The following is a 27669-nucleotide window of genomic DNA, read 5'->3' on the forward strand; positions in this document are numbered from 1 at the left end:
TGTGTTCGAAAAATTAGTTGTTTTTATTAACATCGGACGCTTCACATCTTGGGGGCGCCATAGGCATCTGGCATTCTTTCGATGGAGAACCTGCGTGGGAGAAAATTGTTCGTCTAAGGAGAAGTGTCGTTTGCTTTCCTCGCATGTTCAAGTGTCTGTGCTTCCATAATGTGAGTTTTGATGTGCTAACCTGGAGCACAGTATACTTACCGCCTCTGGTAGATGTACATGATGGGTACCCCAGGTATCTTGCGTATACGCCTCTTGAGGTCTTTGTCGCAAGTCGCCACAATGTAGCATTTGTGCTGGAAGAAAGCAAATGAGATGCAAGGGAACACCCTTCGCTGAATTTTGCAGCCCCATCGAAAAAAAGGTAGACCGTTGACATGCCCACTCTTTTGTTGATTCGCGCCGTGTCTACTCGCAGCTGCAACACACCAAAAAGCCGTACCTGCATGACCCGCTGGACGAGGCAGTCGTCCGCGTAGGTGCCCGTGTGAACGCAAGGGAGGCGCACAAACCTCGGATCTTTGACTATCCTGAAAAGGATAACGCCGTGTCACGGCCTGGCACCACACCACGATGCGAAATATAATATAGATGTGGACACCGCGCACATCGCAGTTGCCGGACAAAGTCCTCGCCTTGGTTGCAAGCGGCATCACCAGATGCCTCTTTGATGAGTGGCTCGCAGCAGCCTGTTGCAGGCCCCTTTTTTCATGCTCCTCTACAGGAGACATCCTTGTTTCTAAAGCCGTTTTCTGGGTGTGCCGCTTCATGTAAAACTTTGCACTTTCGCCACATGTGTTGCTTAGGTGCAGCTTTGCCACGGTCGGAGCAGATGCACTGAGCAGAAAGTGCGTGCACCCAAGTCTTAAAGCAACGAGCCTTTTTTTCCCCCTCGATTATGGTGTTTGGTTGGCAAAGTTTCCGTTGGCATAGGTTACTCTGCCGTGTGCCAGTAGGACGTAATCTGGTCGATCAAGTCGAAGCATTCACCGTGCCATATGTCCTCACCTAAAGAGTGTCTTGCACCATAACTGGAGTCAAGGTTAACTTTGCAGTCCCGGACAGACTGCACGTCATTCGCGACGTTCGAGGAAGTTTGTGGAAAATTTCTCTCTTTGACCTTTTGAGTTCAACGTAAAAAGTTTGGGTCTTCCGTATTCATTCTCCGGTTGCCGACAACAGGATGAAAACGACAGGGAGGGTCCTTTGGTCGTCCTGCCTCTAGCTTCGACAATGCTTTGGCGTTCCGTCGGCCCTCAAGCATGCACGTAGAAGGTGAGGGGCGCAAGCTGGAGGCCGGGCATTCGAACGATGTGCCCCGCAGTTCTCATCCTGCCAGTGACTATGGCACTGTTTACCTCAGAATCCTCGTACGAAACGGCGTCTGCAATCGAAGCAGAGTGAAAGCGTTTCTCACACCCCTTGCTTACCTCAGTGCGACTCTGTACTTGCTTCCGAGCTTCTCAAGCTCGCCGATGACGCAGTCGGTGACGTACGGGATGCCTGCGGACAGGAGGCGAGTAGCGTCAACTTTGTCGTTTACTGCTCGGACAACATTGCGCGAGCGCTAAAAGTAGCTAGCCGGGTATCGGAACGAAAGGCTTTTTTGTTGACGTTCCAGCTTCGTTCCATAGAAAAGGGTTCCGTTCTGGTCCTGCTCCAAGACAACAACAAAATGATAGCACAAAATAAGTGTTTGCATGCAAAAAAAAAGGTTAAAACTAGAATTACAAAAGAAAAGAAAACGAATTTTTTTGCTGAGTAGGTAATTTTCAGGAGCTGTAGCAAGCACTGCAAAATCCTGTAAGGACGCCCATCCAAAATGGAGAGAGAAATGGTGAAAAACATGAAGTGGGCTATCTTTGGTGATGAGACAGCAAAACTTTCTCAAAAACTAATGATAATCACAAGCACCCGCTTCAAACCACATGACAAGGGAACCGACACCGCAGATCTCGGACACAGAAAACGCTTTTCACAACGTGATAAGCACGTGGAAATTCGTTACAGGTTTGTTTGCCAAAGAGAAAAGGACACCACACACTCTGGATGCAGCAGACTAGAAACCGCGGCTACAAACTTACATGCCTTGGGGGCCGATATCGTGTGTGCAGATTGCAGACAAATGCGGGAACCCGCTGCAAACTCGCTCGTCACACTTAAAGGGTTCTATAGATTGCTCAGTTGATTTGATCGGACATCGCGTGATGTCAGACATCGCCTGTCGGACATCGCGTGATGTCCGACAGGGAATCGGGAAGATGTTTTGTCATTTTTATAGTGCTGATATTTAGCCAGAAAAATGGGGTGGGCGATCTCTTGGGGGAGGGCGCCCTTATGTGATTATACACTTATTGCAATGATGAAAAATTTTAAGGATCTGGGTAAAATTTGCAGCGAGCAAGAACGGCTTGGTGCACTGGGCATGATCTCAGAAGGAGCAAGTCAAGTGAACTCTGTGAAATTCAAAACCACCATTCCGACAAAATAAACTTCAGAGCCGAGATTGCCTGCTCTACGCCGGCCTGTGTGGATGGTACACCAAGGGCTACTTGCACTAAAATGTGCAGTTTCGGTTTTGCATTTCTTTTATTCTTCCCAAAATGTCAATGCACATTCGTGGTTCTCAAAGCATTTCGAACACGCATGTTTTGTCCAGGGGGCATAACCCACTCTTCAAATGAGTGCCCTTCAATAATGGAGGCGAACCGACGGTAGCCTCCTACCTCACTGCATGGAATGAATAGCGAAATACCTGAGCTTTCCCCTTTAAGAGACACTGACACCCCCCCTAATTTTTTTTATTTTTATATTTTGTCATTTTGGTATGGTGTCGGAAGACTACCCAAATATTTTGCTACAGCGTAACGTAGAATATTAATAAAGTCAGTTGTTGCGCAACTGCTCTAAATCAAAACTGGACTTGGGACGAAGAAGAAATATAGAGGAGGAGAATGTTACGTTTAAATGCTAACACTAAAAGCGCACTTTGTGTCATTGTTGTCAGTGTGCGCTCTAATATAGGAGTGGCATTCTTTCAACAAAAATACTTTATTTTTTTAATATATCATTATAAAACTGCAAAAAAATGAAAATTATAAAAAAAATTACTGGTGCGATTTGTACTTTTTGCGCAGTGCCGTAAATATTTTCAGGGTGTACTACTTTTCTACAAGGCTGCGATGTGGTCTTTTAAAATCTCCCCGCAGAAATAACCTTAAACAAAAAAGCGGGCAATGCCATGTTTGCATTAAAAGGGCGGTGCAACGATTTTAAGATTAAAACAATCTCGTCATTTTTACGTTGTTTAGCATGTCACGGAGGATAGAGAAAACACCTCCTTCATTAAAAATGTTGTGATTCCGCTGCATAACCGCAAAGCAAAAGTCAAGCTTTTTCCCTCACCTGCAGCCCCAAGTGGCAGCCGAAGGAACTACGGCAAAAGGATTACGTGACTTCGCTCGGCTCTAAGCTGCAGCATAACGCCCACTAATGTCAGCAGAAAGAGGGAGAGGAAGCGTCCTCCGAGATAGCACACGGGAATCTACACGGCACTCCGAATGACGTCATTAGGAGGGGACCAGGTGTGACCCTGAAGGCTGGGAGTGAGTTGAGGGGTGCCCGAAATGCCAATAGTTAACTTTTTTTTTTTACACAACTAGGACACGCAGGAGAAATCGGTTTTCGGTTCTTTAGCTCAGAAGTGTCAGAGGGCAACTTCCAGAAATCTTTGACCGAAGTTCGGAAATCGTTGCACCCTCCCTTTAATTGTGTCGTACAGTGTGCACATGAGGTTAGACATTCGCAGCAATCTCCCGACATTTACACGGTAAAAAGATGTAGCCATTTTGAACGTATCCACCCAACATCTCGCGAATTTTGTGTGAACGACTGTACTCTAAGAGTTGGGAACGAAAAAAGGGTGTAATATGGCAGCTTACACTTGGCATAGAGACAGTCCATCATGGACTGGATGACGTCCAGCTTGTTTTTGATGGCGAAATTGACGAAGTTGGTGTCGATGAGGATCCTGAACGGGGGCCCGAGCTGTGTGTTGTATTTGAAGAACAGCGCGGACGAATACTGGGGCCTGGAAAGAAACAATCGGTCAAGCTAGAGCCACGAAATATGCTACGCTCGAGAGTAAAGACACTTCAAAGTAAAGACACCCTTTGTAACAGGCGGTAGCTTGCGCCAGCTAGCCTTGGAACTTAAAATCATTGTTGCCAGTTATCAGAAGTTTTAACTGGAATCGCAGGAAACGCTTTTCGGTTCTCCAGAAATGTTAGAAGAGTCCGCGACAAAGCAAAACAACATCGCCTGAACTAATGCACCTCAAATTCGGGAAGCCACGTTTTTTTTATCGCAATGGTTGTCAATTGCTCCCGCTCGGCACTAGGCAACAAAATGGCGGCACACGCAAGAAAATTGAGAATGAAGTGCCCATACTCTACGATTTAGCTCATTTATGGTGGCTCTGAATCCAACACGTCGACTCTCAAGAAAACAAATACATTCCAAAGGCAGCCAATCACTCACGCTTCTGTCACTTTCACTGTGTGCGGGTCTTCTTTCTTCGGCCTTTTTGGGGGCAAACGATCTTTGTCCTGCCTACAGAACAAAACAAGACTCAGAAATCATCACATCACGTGCCAAGAACCCAAGGAGGTCAGAAGTACTAGGAGGGGGCACGTCGCAATATTGGTGAAGCCTAGTCATAAAAAGTTTAAACGATGTTGTGGCCAACGTGACCGTAGATCTCTCTGAAGAAGGATTCCTTGCAGGGTAGCGCCTGCTCCATCTGGCAGGTTTGATCAGATCGGAGGCTAGACTGTGGTGCATTCTAGTACCCCATAGCTAGACGAAGGCTAGCTACGGCCACGTGATGTGGTCACGGTGGCCTGATAAGTGAGGAGAGTAAGGAGGAAAATGAGAAAGAGGCGAGACGTCAAGGGACCATCGGTTGCGGAGGCTACGCGGCTGGCGTCATGCCCTCTCCTACCCTTCTATCCTTGCAAGGAACCGACAGATGAATGATTCACTGGCAAACACTCACAGTCTTGGATCTCGAAGGCTGATCATCCGCTTCATCTGTGCGAACTTTTGACCACGCTTTATTTTGGCTTTAGGCTGGAAATAAATTGACAAAAAGCACGCATTAAACCAAAAAAAAATAAAAAATCGTAGTTCGAAGCATTTTGACGTCGTCTCGTCAGCTCTCCGGCAACCACAAGAGAACCAGGGAAAGGATGAACTCTCTTCTCACCGGGACTCTCCCTTATGTGTCCCAGACTTTCCCAGACTTCGCTATTCTCCCTCTAGAAGATTATTCCGTCGCTCGAATTTTGTACAAAAACATGCTTCCCCCTCTCTGCTCAGTTGTGGTGCGAAATGGATGCGACGTCAGTGCAAGGCAGTTGTACCACGCGCTTGATTTAGTAGTATCTTCAGAACTTAGTGATTGCGTATACGTTTGTATACTAAATACGCTCGAAGCAAAGATAACATCGCAGGCCAGACTTTTAGCGCTAAAGGACACTCGAAACAACGAACCCGGCAAGAAACGTCACCAAGATCATTTGTGTGGTTCTGACGTTTCCAATTTTGTTTAAACCTCGATGCACAGCGTAAGCGCTAAAAGTGGGACCGCAAATGAAGGGATGATAACACCACGTACCATTATTATTTCTGCTGTGCAGAATAAGAAACGGCAAATAACAGAAGCGAAATCTCCAAAACACACGTGTGCCACCTAAATGAAAACAACGCGTGCCCAAGGTTGCTTGGTGAAATACGCACCACCCCCAACTTTCGCCTCTCTTTCGATAGGCGGACAAGAGCGGCTTAGAATCGGATCTTTTAACGGGGAGTTACGAGTTCGCCTCCAATGCTTAGTTGTTGTGGTACTCGCCATCCAGCTGCAATCATAGAGTTATTATAATGTACGCTAGAGGTTCAACTGGCGCTAGTGTCTATGCGACTTCCGTGACGCAAATTGAAGCAGACAGCAACCAGTCTACTTTTCCAGTCTTCCTGTGTATTCCTATGGGAAAGCGCGCGTGCATTTTGTCTCTTCGCCGGAAAATAACACGGAACACTTTGGTTATTGGGGTCGTACCGAATAGTATGTACCTTGATTAACACTGTAAAAGTGTAATTGCTTTAGTTAGCGCATTTTTCTTCATCAGTGACCGATGTTTAACTTCGCTACATTCCAGTTCCAAACGTGTGTTCCGCAGCAGGTGTGTAAAAACAAGCGACGATTCGAAGCAAAATTACAATCGAAAGGAATGTAGAGTGTGTTCAAGGCTCGCCAGCAATCCGGTGACGCTTATATATTGATAATATGCCAGTCCTGTCACTATATAAAAATGACCCCGTCGTGCATGAGCGGATAAAAACGTTCAAAACGTAGAGAATAAAGTCCGTGGACTATAAAAGTTGTCTCTTCGTATTGTTTTCTCTGCCGGGCAGCTTTTATCGGGCAATTGTTCTCAAAGATTTCGAGCGTGCGAGTGATATTTTGAACGTAGAACAAGCAGCTTCGCTCAGAGCAGAAAGAATAAAACGGTACTTACTTATTTAAAATAGGAATAGATTACGTGGCCTTCAATTAATTTTGATCGTTTATGCACGTGTAGTTACTGATCCGGTGTTACTGCGTAGTTCTTGCCGTCTTTCTTAATTTCCAGATGTTCTTCGTTCGTTTGGCACGTATATCCCCCACGCTGAAAAGCGCCGACGTCGTGTTCGTGCTAACAGTGTCCGACAGTGCACATAAATACACGTACGAAGCTGTTTTAGCACCATTTTTAATGCGATGAATTTGAAAGAAAAACACCGTAACTGACCAATTATTTCGTCGGCCTGACTGAGAAATGTTCCAAGCTACCTAGTACGTACGAATTATTCGGGATATTTGCTCTTATGATCGAGCGCAGAGAGAAAATGCACTCGCTTTTTCCCATAGAAATGCATTACCGGAAGTCAATTTTAGACTGGTTGCTGTCTGCTTCAATTTGCGTCAGCACACTAGCGCCACTTGAACCTCTAGCGTATATTATAGTAACTCTATGGCTGCAATAACGTTGTTCCCTAGACTTATTCGACAGTTTTAGTAGCCCGTACGCAAAAATCGCGTTCTCAGTGAATTCCCTGCCAACCTTCTCACAATAAAAGAAACCGAGTTCAAGAAGTGAACATTTTCATATGTAACCGTTCCTTCTCGTAAAATTGTAGTAAAAAAAGAAAAAATAAATAATAATAATAATAATAAAGTTACTGGTTGCGTTTGGAACATTTAAAATGTCCGTCCTCCGCAATCTTTTTTTTTTTTTCACAGTTTATTTGTTTATTAGTTTGTTTGCCGCATTTCATTAGCTCATGACACAACATCAAATAGTGCGCCGCTTTTGTTTGTCGCCTCCGCTGCCTTGTTGCTACAATGTACTGTACATACAGTCCTTTCGAGAACAAAAAAAAAAAAAAAACGCAAAAATCAAAGGTTTATAACACCTCTTGCTTATCGTTTCCAAAAAAAAGATTAGACGAAATTGAGAGCGTAGCTCTAGAACAGCTGTGGGTTGACATCCCTCAACGAACGCTATCCTCTCCAAGCCACAAACAGGGATACCCAGTCCTTAAACGTCCCTTTATCAGATAGCCAAATGGGCCCCATTGGTCAAGACGAGCTGTTTAGGAATATTTTCTCCCCGTGTGCCCCCAGGCTGTAAACGCACAGATTGCCACTGCCCGCAAATTAAAGCGAAGCATGCGAGAGATAAGAACACCCAGATATAAGGATAAGGCCCGAATCGTAGATGGCGTCACAGACGGATCGCTCGTTCGCGCTAGCAGACGACGTACTCGGCTCGTCTGCTTCCAGAGGCTGCTGCTGTTGCAGACGACTTCTGGGAAAACAAAAGGAGATACCGCGCTATCTGTTCGGTGATTATGATCTTAGTGCGGATTTGAGGTTTGAGGACAGCGGCTGCGGGGTTTCTTGTGCGTTGGTGGCGTGAATCGGGAACACACCTGAACCTAAGGCTCCTTTTTCTTGTTGTAAATTTGGCAACGCGCCCTCCAGCGCCGGCGTTTTCGCGCCGCGAAGATTTTTTCGGGGAGTGATTGCTTTTTTCTAAAGTCTGGTGTCCCGTTCCGGGAATATTTCCAAGACGTCGCCCCTTGGTCGAATCCACGACCTTAGGATTCATGGCTTTGGACTTCGTGGCCGGTTGCTTAGGAGGTGAGTGGCTTTTCGACAAAAAAAATTGCGCGTTCCATGTTTGATTCTGCATAACTGACTGATTTCATATAAAAGAAAAAAAAAAAGTATTTGGTATATAAAAAAACAAAAGCTTACTTTATTTCAGTCCGAATTATTTCAACTTTATTTAGTACCATTCTTGCTCGAGTAAGCTGAGTTATGGCTGAGTTTATTCAAAATTAATTTTATTTTATGTAAATTGAATTTATATAATGTATTAACTAAGTTCATTGAAATTTCAGTACGGAATGACTAAATCAAAGTGAGAAATAATTGACATTATTTCGTTACATTTTTACTTAGCTCATCGAAACACGCGCACTACCGCGCACGGTAATCATCGAACGACCGCAGTCAACAAACACCTGATATGTCGAGGGAACAATCCTGATTATTCGAAGATAAATGTCTGACTAACTCAATCGGATTAGGAAATGCAACTTTACAGATTTCAGGGAAACTCGGAGGCTCCTTGATATGTTCGCGACTCCAGCAAAACGGACGGCACCTAAAGGAAAAACACTGAACTGGCCGGTACAGGCCCTCTCGCGATTTCTGTTCGTTTTTTGTGGCTTCCGTTATTACATGTGTAATAGAAAACTGGGAGGTTAAAACTTATAATAACGTAAATTGATACAAACTCGGACTTGGAGTGCGAACCGGATACCCATCCGACCGCCTCGGTGGTCTCGGTATTCCAGTGCGGTATTCATACAATGCGAAACGCAAGTTCGTCTGCTTTTTTTTTGCATGGGTTGTGGTGACGTCAGAACGTCGAGCTCTGATTGGTTCTGGTTGAAGGATAGTGGGTAGATCTCATGGCAGCTTGCTTTGAGGTCTACCCACTATCCTTCAATCAGAGCCAATCAGAGCTCGGCCTCATCCTGACGTCATCGCAACTCCAGCAAAAGAAGCAGACGACTTGCTCTCCGCATATGGCGGATACTCAAAAAGGGGTGATGTCCATCACGCTAATGCTGACGCTAATACATGTTGCGCGAATGGAACAGTTGGCCCGGTGACTCTGTCGTAACGGTAGTATATCAGCTTGTTACCCAGGTTGCTCCGAACGCACAACCTACTTAACCGCGTGAACCAGTCATTCCGTGTTTATCAACGTTCATCAGCACCGTGGAAAGACAGTAGGCGGTCCTTGCATTGCTTCCTCGAAGAAAGTCAAGCCTCTGGAAGCTCGCTTACGCCACCACATCACCGCAGGTTCGAGACGTGGAGGATGAAAATCGGGGCAAACCATTTTGAGTTCAATGCTTGCTTGCTGATGCCCCAGCGTTGTGCGTTGACCTGGCACAAGGCACGGCACGACTTGCTTTAGACCGCCATATTTTCCCGGTAGGAGCGACCGCTATCGGTCGCCGGAGTCGCGAATACAATCCAGTATATTCCTATTGAAAAAAAAAATATATATATCATCTGATTTTTTCAGTAAACATATCAGAAGTTAAATAAATTATATAAGACGCATCTGACGCATAAAGTAGTTTTGTCTCCACTGCCCGGGCGTCCGGCATTCGGCGAGTTCAGTGGCGACAGAGGCAGCTAACTTTGCGTCTACCCTCTACTCATTACAACCAGAGTTGTCATGTTGGCCGCAGTGGGAAAGGGAAGAACACAAAGTAGGGGACGGGGCGGGAGAGAGAGAAATAGCCCCTTTTGTGGGCAAGACAGTCGTAAGCTGGGCCAGTACGGTAGATAAAAACGCGGACGAAGAAAGGAGGAAAACGCATTGGCTTCGCCAACACGCACGTGGTTGGCGCAGAGCCAAATATCCTAAGAAGGTTTTTCTTGGAATTGTGTCAAATCCAGCACACGCCAGGAAACCTAGACAGGTCCCTGAGCGCATTGCCCTCTGTGTACGCACATGGACTCATGGTCTGGCGAGAACGCTGCAGAGATGACCGTCTCTATAACAAAATAATAATATTGAAAATAATATTAATATTGTTATTGTTATTTTAATATTATTATTATGGGCATGTGGAGCTTCAGTCGTCCCCTTCCCCTCCCCCCCCCCCCCCCCCCCCCCGCAAAAAAAAAAAAAAAAGAAACAGATTGATTCAGGCGGCGTGAGCGCATCGGCACCGTTTCGCGTTTGGCTCAGACAAGCATTAATAAATTCCGATATTAATTTTATCAGCTAGGTCGTTGCCCAAGATTAGTGCCTTCCACCATGCCCGCAGTTTTGATGTCAGCCTTTCAGTTGCATGAGAAATGTGGGAAGGACCAGCGATCGCTTGTTAGTGCGAACTTTGTCGCGCGCGCTGTATAATGCATACATATGCGTTCTGTACACATGTCTTGAACGTCAATTTTATTGGTCACTGTTATTGCCGTTCTTGCAGTCGTCCGCAAAAGGTTCGATTGTTTCGAAAACCAACGCTGATGTCTACATTCACTTGCTGTAGCAGAACGATCAGGTCGAGTGGGTCCAATAAGAGCTATCCTGTTCGGCGTTGTCTAGTTTTACTTTATTTGAAGATCGACTGCTCCACAGGGGCAAGCAAATACTCGTACTGGGCGTGAGAGTCACATTCGTTTGCGCAAATCACGCGCCAGCCAGCCGGCAACAGAGAGGCGGCAGCCCGCGGTTATAACTCTGTGTCGTTGTAGCTCGGCAAAGGGTGAGCGCAGTGGCGTACCAACTTGTTTTTGAGTGGGGGGGCAAAACCGACCCTCTTCCCCCCCCCCCCCCCCTTAATTGAAAATTCGGCGCAACTTTTGTCGAAGTTTTCTAAGGATGTGGCAATGATTCGGCAAAATTACAACGTTACCAGACTTAACATTGATATTTTGTTTTTTCTCACGAAAAAAATTTTGCTTCTTCTTAAAATAAATACAACTTGTAGTGCCTATTGAAACAGTTATGATTAAATAAGGTGATATTCTACAAGATAATTGTATCGATGTCGCTTTTGTGTGTTTACTGGCAATTTTAGTGTTTGCTTGCAGAAAGTGGCGTGACAACGAGGTTGGGTAATAGCCGGAGCAGTCACGAATCACACTACAAGAGTTTTGATTTTGAGGCTTCATCAGCGCACGCCTGCAAGTGTGTTTACATTGTTAAAATAAAGACAATCACTGCGTTCTTACTTTCTCTGGGAGTCACCGTTTCGTGCGCGAAAACGGATGCAACGGTTGTTTAGCCTTCACCAGAAGAGATAACAATACTGTAAATATGCATGTTTTTCGATTTGAGTCACTTGACGTCAGCTTTGCATGAAAGTGCACGTTCCATATTCGCAACGTGCCGTTTTTAACCTTTAAAATTCCGGTTTCTGGTGTTAGGACACACACGGACGTTTAGGAAGATGGGGAGAGTTAGGAATGTCGGATGTGCAACGTCGAGCATGATAGTTCTGTGTTTAACGAATACTTTTCATCAGTGTTTACTAACGGGTGCTTGGACTTCGTCTCATTTAATTACTTCTTGGACTCCGATCTGATTGAGACCACTACTGTGTATAAATACCTTGGTGTAAGACTAACATCTGACCTTCCCTGGAATAACCACATTGAAGTCATTACCGCCGATTCATCTGGAACTCTTGGACTAAGCAGACGTAACTTAAAAAATCGCTCCACCCTTTGTCCCTAAGCTAACCTTTAACACGTACGTCAGACCAAAAATAGAATATGCTTCAACCATCTGGAATACCCATCGACTGTACCTCATCAATACGCCGTAGAGGCAGTTCAGAACAGAGCTGCTCGCTTCATTTCATCCACTTATGACTTTTCTTTCAGTGCCTCGGCGCTAAAAACTGAACTAACCATGTCCTCTTTGCAGCTTCGCAGGAAAGTCTCTCAGCTGTGCCTTATTCACAAAATCTACTACCACATTCCCGACCTCAAAACCACTTTGTTATTACCCTCGACCGAACATCTTCTCGCCTCAACAACGTCTGCACCATCAAACACACTTCTGGCTCTACGAACGCTTTCAATTGGTCATTCCTTTCTCAAGCCATCAGCCACTGGAACAGTCCCCCATCCTCCATTGTCACCATCTTGGACCCTGCTGATTTCTCCTCTGCAGTAAAACTACACCTTTCTTGGCCCATGTGATGGTGTGCGGGGCTAGGCAGATCAGTGAAAACACTTACGCAGAGCGCTTGCCAGGCCAGACGTGTACGTAGTTCAACTACTTTACTCAAGTTACTGTAGTTTAACTACTTTTCTGGGTAGTTTAGTAACTTTTAATTATATTTCTATTCTAGTAACCAGTAGTTTACTTTAACTACTTTTCCGAGTGACTTCCACTCAAATTACAAATTACTTTCTAATTTTAGTGGTTGTTTTGCCTATCAACAGAGAACAGAGAACAGAGGTCGGAAGGTCAGCTGATATTTGCAGAGGGGGAAGCATGCGGAGTAGAAAAGGGGGGGATGGGAAGGAAGAAAGTGATTTAGATAGTCCAAAAAACCCCAAAATTTTAACGAGCCCCCCCACTGCAACAACACTGCTACGAGGCGCGGGGAGCGAACAGACACGACGCAAGAGAGGTCGAGTAACTGTGGGATTAGCTCCGAATAGTGGCGTTTCTTCGTATTCCGAAGCTCAAGGAGACTTGACGCATTTGAAGAAAGGGCTTGTCCCCGCTTCTCTCCAATGTAGGAATTCTTGCCCACTACAGGAGGTGCACACACTGCTCCTTTTACGGTGCAGGCGATAGAACCCCTAACAACGACGCTCACGCCGGATGGGCTGCTCGTGTATCACTCGAAGCGCGTTAACCCACCCCCGCGCCTGCGTTCACGCCGCTTCGCGGTGACGGTGTGCGGCTGCTAATTACAAATCTATTAACCCACCTAGCCCCCCCACCCCCCGTACACGCCGCTTTGCGGCGTCCGGTCGGCAACCCAAGCCCCGCTGCCCCCCATGCACTTCCGTAAATAGAGTCGATACGATTTAGTTTAGCGATGTTTCGTCAACAACATTCGTTTTTTTAGTGTTAATGGTAAAAAAGAAATGTAAATATCGCCAAATGCCTCGACAAAACAAAATGTTCGAGAAAAAAAATAAAAAGAAGTAAGCCGGCCCACACCATAAATAGAACCCGGGTCTGACACGTATGAGGCAGACATCTCACCACTAAGTTACGCTACCTCTTCGGAAACTCGCATTGCATCCGCTGCCTATGTTGACGGCGGCAGCGCCTATCTCCAAGCAAGCAAGCAAAACTTTATTTTGTGTAAGGGCCTACGTCCTGGTCTGGACGGCCCGTCCGGCCCATGTCTCGCGAATGGATTCCGTAAGGTTACCTTGTAGCCTTGTTCGTGGAGCAAGGCTTTACGAACCAGCCAATCCGGCGTGCGTGAGCACCGTTGCTAGGGTTTGTATCGCCTGCGCGTTAAAAATATGCCCGCGCGGGTCGGGGGGCAGTGCCCTTGGTATTCCTTGGGCGCCGCCGGCCTGTGTCTGCTCTGCCCAGTGGCGGCCGTTTCAGGGGGGGCAAAACGCATGCCTTGCCCCCCCACTCTGAGAACTGGGGGGGCAAGTGCCCCCCTTGCCCCCCCGGTTGGTACGCCCATGGGTGAGCGATAAGCCCCACCTTGCGTGCCGACGGCTTCGAAGTGCGCTGCGTATACGAGCGCAACGCACACATATTTGTGCGTGACGCAGAGAAAAGCTTGATACTTCTTCGCAGTAAAAGCGCACTCCTCTGATACGTAGTAACGTTCCGATTGGCCTGCCAGGGCCGTAGCTTCCACCGTACTGGCATGTATGCGATCACGGCTTCCCGGCATACCTAGTATTTCTTGCTTCAGGCACTAGGCTAAGCGCAACGCCGCCAGAGTAATAGCTCACGTAGCTCACGTTTGAGCAGCGCAACCGCCACTCCCAGGCATTCTCAATGTTTATTGCTTCAGTCCTTAGATGGAGCAAAACCAAACAGCATTGCAAACACTAAAATAAAACTAACCATTGCCCCCCCCCCCCCCTTTTTTTTTTTTTAATTACATGAGCCGTGTTGATCGAATCCCGAGGCGAATAGCTCAGCAGAGTGCTTTTGTTTGTAGACGAGAACTCGTGCATATATAGGAGACACTTTCCAAAGCCACCAGCTCGTGCCCATGTCTGCACTGCAGATGTTTGTGGGATGGAGTATAGGCACGCGGTTGCACCCGAGTTGAGTTTAGGTTTCTTTGTGCAAACCCGTATAACTTCGCACCAAATACATTTTTATCGGCACGCTTTTTTTTTTTTTTGTGATGTACAACACGCGATATAATAGTACCTTTATTAGTGTCCAACAAAAACAATGTTGAAAAGGTGACACGGGAAAAAAGCTGTAAAAACAGCATGATGAGCTCCGAGCCACCTATACCTCTACACCTATACCTACATATCTAGCTCGCTCCAACGCATTGTCAATGCGGTGCTCGCTGCTCCTCGCCAGGGGTTTCCCGAGGAATTGAAATTTGGGGAAGGGGGGGGGGGGGGGTCTAATATTTAGCGGGGGGGGGGGGGGGGGGTTTAGGGGGCCATTGATAATAGAGGAGTCGTTGCTAATTAAGGGGGTGCCTTCAAAAATAGGAAGGAGTACACCCCCCCCCCCCCCCCCCCCCCCCACCCCACTAGCCCACTAGGGGGTGTGTACGGATATCACTGCTTCCCGCGCGTTCCGACAAAACCGATCTGTTGGCCACTGGGTGCGCGATCGAAACCGTCGTTGTGGTCGGCCTTCCACGATTGGCCGAATGCTGACCATGATGTCAGCGAAGGATTTCTCAATGACTTATATAAGAGCAATGGAAGAACTTCAACGTTGACGGTGTTGGCAGTGTTTGTTTCGGAAGGGCTTCGATTTCAAGCTGTTACCATGCTGATTCAAACACCATCGAACTTGTTGTTCGCAAGGTAATGACGTCACGAGAGGGAACCATAGGAGAGCGCCACTAAAACAAGTGGTTTCCAGTGGTGCTTCCCGAGTCTCACTGTTATCGCTCGTCGGCCAATGAGGTTGCGGCATCAGCTGATAAGAACTCACGCGCTCCTTGTCTTTCGTCATGTTACTGTTGCGCGTGCCACCAAGCGTTATCATATAGGCGGAAAGATCACGTAAACATAGCAGGGCACGCCCTGCGTAGGGAGTTCCCGAGGAGAAAAAAAAAGTATACCGTGTTTTTTCGGCTTGGGTAGATATAAACTACGCATCGCAGAATGCTCAAACTTCGTGCGAATAGTATAGAATGGGGAAAGTTTGAGAACGTGACGTTACATGGATCGAAAGAGGATTGAGGAAAAACGGAACTTTCTCAGTGACCTGACGCCCCCATATATAAGCCTAAGTTCCCCGTGAAAACAAAAATGCATCGTGGGCGCCTGTAGCATCTATTTCAGTGAAACAAACTTGTCAGCAAGAAAGAAAACAACATTGCCCTTCTTGCTGACAAGTGTTTTCCACTGGTCTAAATCCCACGAACTTTCACGATATAAGTACTTGTTTTGACGATATTAGGCTTCGGTGGATTGATGATATAAGGCTTAGGTGGACGTCAGCTCATGGAGACGTTAGTTTTTTTTTTTTTTCTAAATTATCTTAATTTGGGTGATGTCATCTTCTTCGCGGAGTTTGAGCTTTCTGCGCTGAATAGTTTATTCAACCGGGCCAAAAAACACGGTTCTATTTCCTCGGGACCTCCATGTGTATCTCCCTTCCACGCAATCGGACACGAAACTAAGTACACACTCATCCCGTGTAACGATTGCTTCCACGAGGTATGGACTCCCTCCCGTAAACCGCTGTAAGGGCGCAACAGCGGCCTGCTCTTGACAGCCGCTCAGTTACGGCCTGACCTAATTTCGCTGTCAGCTGTTTGAATTACCGTTCCAGGTAGACAGTTAACAAATGTTGCCCAGGCACAGACCTTAGATACGTGTGATGTGGGCACAACTCCGACAGGGCTAATATATCTTCTCTGAATGTGCTTACAGGCATGTACGAGTTAGTATGTCGTTTGCGTGGCGGGTTCTTTTTTCCCGCATTTAACTTTGCTAAAAAAAAAAATGTGCCAGAGCGTTGCGAATATTTGCTCCGGCGTTTGTGCCATTGTAGTCAATTTCTGAGTATAATGTTTTTGCTTGATCCGTTGTATTTGTTTTCGGCAGTTTGGCCAATTATCCATCTGAGAAAGTCATGTTATAAATTTTTTATTCTGAAACAATGTAACTCAAGGAAGTGTAAATCACTCTCCTACCATAGTCCTGTGAGGAACTGACAGTATTTTGGAAAACGTAATTACCGTAATATTCCGAGTCACCGCCCACCCCACCTTTTGGGCAATTACCGATTTCCTGAAAAAAGAAACGAGAAAAAAAAACGAACACCGAATGATCGCCCACCCCTACGAATACCCCAACGCAGACTCTGCGATCCGCGAACATTCCTCCTACCCGAATGACGTGGCCGCGGACCTTGCGGTTGGAGGACGTCCGTGACAAAGTAAAACGAAGGACGGAAAGACATTTCTGTTTACGGATTTTCTTCCCAATTTCTGCGACCCCGAAAAGTCGCAGAGTATAAGGTCAAAGTCCGTCTCCACCGAAATAAGGTCACCGAAAACCCTCTGCTTCTCCCGGGACGTCGCGACCGCGGTTGGTATGGTTGTGCGATGTTTCAGAAAAAGCCAACGGGTAAACACACTAAACATGAGGAAGATACACAGAAAGGGGGGGGACGGACAACAATGACTTCCAACGAGCAACAACATTTATTGACCCGAAGTTTGCATATATAGGTGAAGGAGGGGAGGGTGAAAGATGCCACAGTGGAAGGGGTAGAAGCAATGGTAAACAAAGATTCGTTGGAACGCCGCTTACAGACGTGTGTAAAGCGCTCCCTTTCGAGCTCCATGTTCGTGGTGTAATCCACGCTACGCAGCGATGCCACTTCAACCCGCGTTGATAGCACGCCGCGCACGAACGGACTCACGCATGTATATATGCACCAAACAAGAAAGTTGCACAAGATCCTGCTCCTTGTGACTGACAAGGCACCCGACTCGGCCTGACTCCAAAGTATTCGCCAACGCAATCGCCGTCTTTCCCGCTTCCCCAGCTTCGCTCTTCGTCGCTTCTCGCCCGCGGGATCGCTCGCTCGCTCGTTGCGCCTGGTTGGTTTTTCTTTTTTCTTGTTGACTCCTTTTTTCCCCCTTTTTTTAATATCAAAGAGAACATGGCAGTGTTAGGGAACGTGCTTTCACGAAAGAAACGTTCGCGCTGTATGCCGATCGGCGGTCTCCATATCGCGCATATGCAAGCAACGGACTTTGCTATTGTAAAACATGCTTTCATGAGCATTTGTTGCATAAAACAATGAAACAATTCGAGTTTGTGTTTAATTTATCTCTTGTGCAGCCGCGCTAGATATATGTACAAAAAAAAAAAAAAGAAGACATGGCACACCCCACTTTTTTTATGAATTTCAGGCAGCAGGGGGGTGGGCGATGACTCGGGATATTACGCTAGTCTGCATGCCTCACGTTTCTTAAGCCCCCCCCCCCCCTTTTTTTTGTCGTACCAAAACACGATATATTTGCGCTGTCAATAATTCAGTAGAAAGAGGGTTATGTCATTAACCACGCGACCCATAAGAACTCGTTGTACTTGCTTAAAAAAACGAACAGCGGGCTGGTAACTATCACACATAAAAATATGCCGTATCTTCTATTTAATTGCAGTAAATACCTTGGCTTCTCGAAAATAGCGGGAAACAATATTCGCGTTTTCCAGTTGATTATTCGATACCATTAAAAAAAAATTGCTTTTCATTCTGGCAAACTTCCTTTTGAAGCTGTACTGTTGCTATTTCAAAACTTTATGAAATAAAACAATATTTTATTAGTTACAGTATGATCATAGATGTATATATTAGCTCTTCTCTTCTTGGGTGTTGCTCCTCTCATATCATGACATTAGGCAGTTTTAGCAGATCGTTTCGCGAACTCTGAGAACGATACCACAACACGATGCATGCACGAAGGCGGAGAGTATTGGGTACTGTTATCGGAACGATGGAGTAAAACTCGGGGAGTTCTACTAAAGCTCCCCAATGGGGAGTGTTACTAAATATCTCCAAAGAGAGCTTTAGTAGATTCTTCCGATAACGATATCCGATAACGATACGATGCATGGGCAAAGACATCGCGGCGGAGAATCGGGTATAGTTATCGGAAATATTTACTAAAGCTCACTATTATAGTGACTGTATTGTTGGTAGCCTAAAGCTGTGCTCAAGATGCTCGCGAAACCTGTTGGGTCCGGTGGAAAATGATCGTCAGCGTATTCTTATTATTATTATCTCACAGCACTGTACTTCAGTCGTATTCGTCCACCCATTCATGGTTGCTCTGATACAATTGTTTCAAATTAATCTAACTTCTGTCTGCAAGTCTTTTTTTTTTTTTTCAAGTTATGTTGAAACCTATGCTGTCTTGAAAAAACTGCTCAATAAATTTCTTCCTGAAGTTTTTTTTTTTTTTTTGTAATTGATTACGTGGGTTTGTACGTAAAACAAATCCCCTTGTATATCGAATCCGACAAAATACCTACACCTGACTTCGGCCATATGAAGAAACAAATCCGTCGGTAGCTATCGTCGCACACACCTAATCTGCACCATTATGAGCGTTTCGTCGGAGCGCGAGACAGGTCAAGGCTTATAGATTGTTCGGTGTAATTAACTGATTATGGTAAGCAGCAATCACTTGGGTATAGGAGATGGGGGCTGCTGCAACGTTTCAGTGATGTGAAATGTGCAGATAACCTCCAGAACACACACCCTCTAGGGTGTGTATTCTGGACTCGTAGGTACTCGTAGGTACTCGTAGGTACTCGTAGGTACTGGAACAAATTCACATCCACATATACAAGTTTTTTTTTTTTGTTTTCTTTCTTGGCTCAGGTGACGAACGCGTTGGTCATCCGCGAGGGTCTCCGCCTTTCCGCCTGCTTACTTCCTAGCCACGCGATGACGCAGCGCAAGCGCACTGGCGACCAATCTCCGAGGGAGGCGTCCGCCATTAAATTGTAAACGATCTCGATCAATCCAACAATCTACGCTCTCTACGAACAAGAGGCGACAGAGGCGCCGCCGCCGTCGTGCTCCTTTTCCATTGCCATATTTGAGGGCGATGTTTAGTGCGCATGCTCAGAACGAGCATAGGCTGCTAAGACCGGTCACCTCGATGGCGCGGAATGCACGTTGCAAAATAACCGTGGAAGCTAACCGTCAGCACGCGCTCAGCAGTGGCGCCCACAGATCTGACCGCGAGTGAATACTTCATGACGAGAAAGTCGCGAGGGGAGCTGCTGTTTTCCTTACTGTGGGTAAGGAAAAGCACGTGCTACCCACGCGGTTATGTTTTGATTTTCATAGTGAATAGAAGCTTACCATTGCACGTGCTTGCACCTGCAGCACCCTGAATTGTAAAAAAAAAAGAAAGATTTACTAAGCGGCGGTACCCAAACTTCTCGTTACGAATAGTGTGATAACTGAGGTGAAGTGTAACTGCAGTTAAAGGGGGACTTAACTGCGGCTAAGGCTGCCCGTGTAACACGGATTGCTGTACCCTCTGAAGCTGCGAAAGAAGGAGCAAGAAATTATAAATTATATTTCCTGTGAAGAAGGTCATATGAGCTTACAATTGAGCTTTGAAAAAAAAAAAAAAAAAAACGATTCTGGGAAGAAATGTATTAATCGTGGCGGTTAGCGTTTTTTTTTTTTTTTTTCTTCTGCACACTTAGGGGATGTGCAATTGCTTCGATCCCGGGTTTATCATATCACAGGTCCAAGGTATAAATAGAGACGGGGAATGGGGGAGGGGGGAGTGGGGGTCCATGATACAGTCGGTCTTGGAAGGTTACAATAACGCAGATAGCGCGCGGCTGCGATCTAGTCAATGGATGACCTTCAATACACAAGAATAGTCGCCACATATCTTTTTTTTCTTTTTTCTCGCTCGTATACTGTTGCGCTATTAGCACTCGACGCGGCTCGCGACCGCGGAAACAGCGACGAGTGGACCAGTTTGCGCTGGTGAGAGAACCCGGGACTGGGGAAATGATACTCGGCATTTTACACCATGTATAACGTACGCAGTGCCTCCCCTTCTCCCACACCGTCGCTTCGCTAGCGACTTTAATACCCTAAATCTGAAAAAAAAAAGACAGTATCCATTTGAAATAAAATCATAAAATCTAAGGGTTCGCCTTACGTTTCTTAATTGTAACAGCCATTTTCTCGCGAACGGGTTAGATCTGTCGGTCAAAGTACCCGGTGAGTGTATAAACTATAGCTATTCAGGTCGCACGTGAACTAATGGTGTCCAAGACAGGCGGTGACAAGTTGCGCTGATGTAGAAGGCACAAAACAAAAAACTCGGACATTGGACTGCATCTTTATGTGGCCTAATTTTGGTACAGGTCTTCTATTTCTCGTGACCAGTCAAAGTTCAATAAAACGTGATATAAATTAAATCAAACTCCATATCATTAGACCGAACATTAATTACGCTCTTACTCGCAGAACCACCGAGAAAGCAACCGTGTGGATCGGGCGTCTCATTCGGGACATTTTTATGCAAGACCGTTCATATCACATCTATTGTTGATTACGTCTGCTCTACGGACTAGCTTGGTAGATCAGCACCGAATAGCAATCGAGTGTCGGGCCATGTTTTCACGCTACCCCCGCCAGCGTATTTCTCCTCATATTAAAAATAGCGCAAAAGAGACGGTACAAAAAGACGAAGAAGCACACAGGACAAACGCAAACCAACTTGGCCAGCAGACCAAGCTTTTACAATATATTTCTCCTCCACAAGCCGAAAAACAAAATTGGGTTCTGTGTATGTTTATACAGACTAGAACTTGGCCCGCCTCAACGGGCGACGAGTCTCCCAGCTGTAGATGAGAATTTAGCCAGTGCAATAAAACCGCTAGCCTGGGCTCTTTAACGTGCACCACGCAGTAGTGATACACGACCGCACGCCGGTACGATGCTCATCAAGATCGAAACGGGCAGGGGTGGGGATTGAATCCAGCATCCTGGGTTCTGCAGCGTGAGCTCCACAAGCCGACTTGTCACAGAACTCGTCAGGGGCACTGCCTTATTTCTTGATTGGTCCGTGTCCGCGTAGTGATTCGATGCCGTAGATATGGTACATGGTGGTCTTTATTTGGCGTATTTTTATCTGTATCTGACTATAGTCCAATAGTGACAAATGAGGCATGAAGCGTATAGGTCTTGTTCTCGTCCGCTGCTAGGAGAAGCGAGAAATCGTCACATGGCTCCTCAGTCGGTTAACCTCTTCGTCTTTCCAATAAAGTGTCTTTATTCTGGTACACTTAGAGAGCGCCGCCAAAATCTCCGAGATATCAATTTTTGGAACTGCGGTTTGTCTTGTTAATTTTCCCGGTTTGCGAGTTCCCTCAGAGCAGAAGACGTACAGAAGATTCTAGTGTTCATCGCCTCGTCATTTGACGCGGCGCGCGCCAGATGCCTTCATGACCTTTCATGGTGGGCTACTTGTCTTTCAGCAGCGGCACGACTTTCTTGAGCGAAAATGTATAATCTAACACTCATAATACTTGTACCTCTGTCGCTCCGCCGCGGGTTGGCCCAAGCTTAGAATCGCTGGCTCGAAGACGATTACATGAGCCCGTTGTGCCGATGAACGCAGTGGAAGAACGCTTCAAGCCGCACGAGACACTCTCAATGAATTCCCCAATTTCGTCCGCAAATCTCGGAACCGCGATTTATGAAGATATATTTTCTAACTGACCCTCGGGCTGAAGTATGGCTTGGGTATAATCCATGAATATATTAACTATAACAGCAAGGGTGGTGGATTCGCTTTTTATATCTTGACCTGCACCATTCCCCATTAACCATCCGTTCTGTCAAAGAGGAGGAAACGAAGGGATGCCCAGCCCGGTCCCCGACCACCCGTTCGGGGTCGTCCTCAAGGTGATATCCCTCTTCCTCATCGTCATCACCCTGCCCTTCTCCCTCCTGCTCTGCCTGGTCGTCGTGCAAGAATTCGAGCGAGCCGTCATCTTCAGACTGGGCCGTCTGCAGCCAGGAGGAGCCGCCGGTCCGGGTCTATTCTTCATCATCCCGTGCATCGACGAGTACCGCGTGGTAGACCTGCGGACCGTGGTCTTCAACGTGTGTCCACAAGAGATCCTCTCCAAGGACTCGGTGACGGTAGCCGTAGACGCCGTTGTCTACTACCGCGTCTTCAACCCGGTCGCTGCCACCGTCAACATCAAGGACCACGCCCGGTCCACCATTCTTCTGGCCGCCACCATCCTGAGGAACGTGCTGGGGACCAAGATGCTGTCCGACGTCTTGTCGCAGAGGGAATCCATCTCGCGTACGATGCAGACGCTTCTGGACGTGGCCACAGATCCGTGGGGGGTGAAGGTCGAGAGGGTGGAGTTGACGGACGTCCAACTGCCCGCTCAGATGCAGAGGGCCATGGCCGCGGAAGCGGAGGCCGTGCGAGAAGGGAGGGCGAAGGTTGTGGCGGCCGAAGGAGAACAGCGGGCAGCCGTGGCGCTCAGGAATGCCGCTAACGTGATAGCTCAGTCTCCAGCTGCGCTTCAGCTCAGGTACCTGCAGACGCTCGGGACCATCTCGGCGGAAAAGAACTCAACAATCGTGTTCCCGTTGCCTCTGGAGCTGTTGCAGACTCTGCTTTTCAGATAGATATAGGAGGCTATAACCACCGATTTAGTTTTTGGCTTCTTTTGTCGGAAGGAACCATTGGAGATACGACGTCGCATTTACGAAAGCAACGTCTGTAACCCTTTATTTAAAAAAAAAAAAAAAAGAGGTTGGGAAGCACATGAGATTTGCGTAAATATCTGCTTGTTTGACCTTTTCCGCTGCACGTCATGTTTCGCAATACAGTTACCTCTTTGTGATAATCCTTCACAAAGGCCGATTGTAGTCACTGCACCTCAGCACAGTCACATAAGTCACTCGCTTGCCACAAATGGAAATTATTTGAGAAATAAGCACGGCGTAAAGAACTCGCAGCTTTGAACGATAGTGGTATACCGCGGTATAATAATCGCATTCCGTTTTAGAACGACTTGAAGCTCTTGGGAATCTCGGGGGCGCACCAAAGTTACTACTCGTGAAGCATGCAGGCACAAAGCTAGCAGTGGCGGAACGCGGATGATTAGATCATTATCGCGTTCCGCCACTGCTAGCTTGGCGCCTGCTTCGCGAGTGGTAACCTTGGCTCGCCCCCGAGTTTCCTACGAGCTTCAAGTCGTTCTAAATAGAGTTGATTTAGTGGTTTTCGATGACGCTCAGTAAATTTCTAACTGGAACCATATGTATACTTTCACACAATTAAAAGGTTAATTTACGAATTTGAATTAATGAGCCGACTTATCGCAAATATTAGCCACCTACATAATGTCCCCCTGGCCATGTAACAGACCTGCATAAACCACATAAGTGTGACTTTCACGCCTTTTTTTTAAACAAATCTATAAAGCTTAAAAAAAAAAAAACCCGTGTATAATGTTTCTGTTTGATTGTATTGTATGTTTGTGTTTGATTGTGTATAATGTTTGTGTTTATTTTTTGTCTGTGTTGTGACGCACCGCCGATGTTGCTGTTTGTGAGATTCAACAAATAAACATAAAGCGCATTAGCGTGACGTCAACGAGTTTGGATCAAAATACGAGGGAGGGCAACTGACGCTTGGACGTCGGCCGGATGAGAGGATCGAGGTGGTTGCGAACTTGATATCTTTGGATGTCCGGTGTGTCAGAACAACACCACCTAGATAAGCAGAATGTCTCCGCACCGTCATCACAGTCGGGTCGATCGAGGCCTGAGATTGGGCACGAGTGCTGCGTCAGTGTTCGGCCGGGGCTTGTGTCCAATCAGCGCGTCGAAGGCCGGACTCGGGACGAATAGCCGAGTTAGCGCGATACGACCGTGATGATGTTTCATGAAGGGAGAGGAGGCGGTGCGGAGGCTTTGATAATTCCAGGTGGTGTTGGTCAGAACCGGCCAGAACCAGTCATATCCGGGGCCAGCAGTTATCGCGGTTGCCCCGACGGCGATATTGAAAGGAGCGCGCTGTGCGCCGGATTAATTTATTTATCTGGTTTATTGCTTTCTGTTGTTATTGTCGCTACCCGCGGATACATGGATGCAACCGTGACGCATCGGATAGAGATATGATAATTATGATTGGGTCGAAGAAGAAGAAGCAGGGGGATTGGCTGCAGTGGTGCCGAAACGGGGGGGGGGGGGGGGGGGGGGGGGGGTGAAATGTAAACATTACGGGGAAGTCTGTGACTATGCTGAAAGGTTTGTTTGGGCTAGTTGTTTATTTGACATCTTGAGGTAAAAACAGCGCCACTGGACAAGCACGAAGAACAAAAACAGGAGATCAGCACACGAATCATGGTGAGGCAAGTGTCAAGTCAAGCCACGGATACGGGATCCAGCCGTTGCATTTCAGAGCGTGTCGACGTGCTAGTCCAATCAAAACCTGTCAATAATCTTTCCCAAAAAACGCACAGCGGAATATTTGAGAGACAATTCACTGGCACTGTTGCCGGCAGGTAAGGAAGCCGGATCTGTAGTGGTGCAGAGAGAAGAGATTCAGAAGCCGTCCAGTCTGTTTATAAATATAAAATGTAAAAAAGTGACATTAGTCAGAGTAAAACATTAGGCTACGGGCATATGCAAAAGCTCGAATGAAAAATAAAATTGCCAAAAGCGATTGAAAAAAAAAACAACAACTTGTGTCTAGATTTCTTTTTTCTGGAAAAGCGTTTAAGGTCGATTGTCCCTTAGTTTCAGAAAAAGAAGCGTGGCAAAAATCTTTCGCCCTATTTTTAGCAGTTATAACAATATATTCAGAATTAGAAAAACTGACCAAGTCATATAACTTTTAAGCGAAAATAAAATAAGCCTTTCAGCATTTTTTGTCGATGTCAAAGACTCATATTACCCAATTGCACATGAACTGATTCGCAATATTATACTCCATCTAACTAAAACCGTGCAGCACAGCCAAAGCTACAGCGGAGAGAGTGTATGCCAACCTGTCAAGAAGAGGGAAAGGAGGAATGTGAGAGAAGGGCTGGGATTCCCCTGTTTCTCCTTTCCCTCCTCTTGAACAGGTCGGGATACACTCTCTCTCCCGTAGCTCTGGCTGTACTGCACGGTTTTAGTGAGACAGGATATGGTGGGGGGGGGGGGGGGGGGGGGGGGGGACGGTGACGTTTCAAAACAAAAATATATATACACTAAGATTTTTTTTTTTTTTTACTTATTGCCTATTTTGGCTCGACTTGCACAAAATAGCGTAACGACATCTTTATTAAAAAAAACTGAGGATATGCATCCCCAGCATAGCTCCGATTTTGAGTGATATTTATATTGACAGGATCATTCCAGGTCGGCTGCGAGACACAGAAGCAGCCAATATTTTCATATTTGTCGATGATTTTCTTGTGCTTTTAGATTGTCAACATCAAAAAATTGATTCCCAGTTTTCTGAGACTGTGGCTGTTTTTAAAGATTGCCTCGCACCTTTGCGATTGACGTATGAGTTGCTCGTGAGCAATGCTTTCAAATTTTTATACTCGGACATGTATTCTTCAAGTGGACATATAGCAAGCCCATTCTGTCCTTTAGTTAGCACACTCGGGGATCGCGAAGAGAGGAATTGTTAACTCATATTTTATCTCCGCATTGTCGAAGTCCTGCAAGCATCGCTTTAAAAAAGTTTTTTCTTGTCTGTTTAATCAGATAGACAGATTTTTGAGTACCGGTTATCCTCAGAGCATTTTAACGTCGGTGACAGAAAGACTAATAAAGAAGTTAAAAAAAAAAAACGGTCAACTGCCGATGAACGCCCAAGGATTCGTAGTAAGAAAATATTTGTTGGCCCTTACCGGCACAGGGGTCCCACAATTTAAAGAAAATAGAAAAAATGGTAGACGTAGAAGTCGGTTTTTTCCGCGTCAGAAAGGCCGTCCGTTTTTATGTAAAGAAGTCAACGTAATCGAAGACGGAGGAACTAAAGGAAATTGCACGAGGAAGCACCGTCAGCCTTTTATCAAATGTCAGGAATGTGTTGTTTCCAATTCCCTTGTTATGTCGAATAAAAATAGCGCAAAAAAAGAGGACAATTCTCAAAGGAAGTAAACGGAAGAAGCGATGACTTACAACTGGGTTAACATGAAGAAAACATGAACCCGAGTAATCCTAAACATGCCACTATGCTAAGTCTGTATATAAGATATGCTCTCTTTAATATAACGCAATCGACGGTGCACTGACGCGCGTGTCTTCTTCATATTGCGCCATAAGGAATGCTTCCGTCATTTCACGAGTTTTTCTTTGGTTTGCAGTCGCGTCATAACCTCTATGTCAGCAATGTTTGGTGCACACGCACATTGGGAAGTGCACTTCCGGTATGTGCATTGAGATACGACTGGAAGTACACAGCACTACGCTTTTCTGCACCGGTGCTCGCGACTGCAGGTGCACCACACTTTCAAAGAAGCAGGATAATAAAAAAAAAAGAATAAAGAGTAGAGATGAGCTGACCAGGGAGAAATAATGGCAGCCTACGAGATAAACGAGTAAAAAGACAAATGTGTCAGCATGCCATCCGTCACCCCCTCAGATAAGGAGTTGCAGTATTTGGCGTAGGTTAAAATATGCAAGCTCTTGTAACGCACTAGCTTTATCTGGTTCCACAAATGCCAAAATTGCTCGCGAGTTGTTTTTTTTTTTTTTTTGTTCTTTTGCGTATTTAGTTTGTTTTTGCGTTGCTTAAAGGGACACTGAACCTAGGACTCTTTCATTTTATACTTCGATTAGGAAAGGCAAATCTCAATATAAACGTTCATAGAAAAAAAAATTGTTTGCCCAATATTTACGCTCAAATACGAATCTTTTGATTTGCGGGTGAAACCGAAATTGTACCCATGTGGGATGATAATGATGATAGCGTTTGTACTAAACTTAAGCGACTTAAGTGTGACGATCGCGCTTGCGAAAGTGATTAAATGATTTAGCATGGCGGAGCTGTGATGGGTTATAGCGGGGTGGAGAGCCATCGATAAGGCAGCGCCAGCTTGCACCGCAGGGGATAGAAGGTAAAAGAAGTACATCGAGGGGCTTCGCAATCCAACCATAGCTTCACTGCTGCCTGTCTTCAATGTTTCGAGCTCAACGTACCGTGACAAATTTCGTTGTGGCTAACAAGGAAATGTTCATTGTACGGCACTTCACGACTATGATCAACGGTGAAGACATTTTCTTTTTTAGTGTTCACAGCGCGGCGAAGTGCCGTTGTGGCGCTGCTGCGGGCTTATCG

The 27669-nt window shown here is 46.1% G+C and overlaps 3 protein-coding genes across 3 annotated transcripts in view; 2 read left to right on the forward strand and 1 right to left on the reverse strand.

Moving 5' to 3' along the window:
* On the reverse strand, positions 1–5868 carry LOC8038337 (rRNA-processing protein FCF1 homolog). Its single transcript, XM_029974590.3, has 8 exons — positions 5687–5868; positions 5066–5139; positions 4549–4620; positions 3951–4099; positions 1440–1512; positions 452–539; positions 211–305; positions 1–90 (listed from the first exon to the last, which is right to left on the reverse strand). Exons 1-8 carry the CDS (start codon positions 5687–5689, stop codon positions 42–44), a joined length of 603 nt encoding a protein of 200 aa, XP_029830450.2. The 5' UTR covers positions 5690–5868; the 3' UTR covers positions 1–41.
* Positions 5869–7787: 1919 nt separating this feature from the next.
* LOC8038339 (mitochondrial basic amino acids transporter) overlaps positions 7788–27669 on the forward strand; it is a 37820-nt gene continuing 17938 nt past the window's right edge. The window contains exon 1 of the mRNA XM_002412523.5: positions 7788–8254. Within this exon, the coding sequence (XP_002412568.3) occupies positions 8221–8254 (34 nt within the window). The 5' untranslated portion in view covers positions 7788–8220. The remainder of the gene's footprint in view (positions 8255–27669) is intronic.
* On the forward strand, positions 22180–23009 carry LOC8038338 (mechanosensory protein 2-like). The gene has a single exon (XM_002412522.3). The coding sequence runs from the start codon at positions 22221–22223 to the stop codon at positions 23007–23009; it is 789 nt and encodes a 262-aa protein (XP_002412567.2). The 5' UTR covers positions 22180–22220.

Source organism: Ixodes scapularis, unplaced genomic scaffold (genome assembly GCF_016920785.2).
Source record: "Ixodes scapularis isolate PalLabHiFi unplaced genomic scaffold, ASM1692078v2 PGA_scaffold10__122_contigs__length_95168666, whole genome shotgun sequence".
Lineage (NCBI taxonomy): Eukaryota > Metazoa > Arthropoda > Arachnida > Ixodida > Ixodidae > Ixodes > Ixodes scapularis.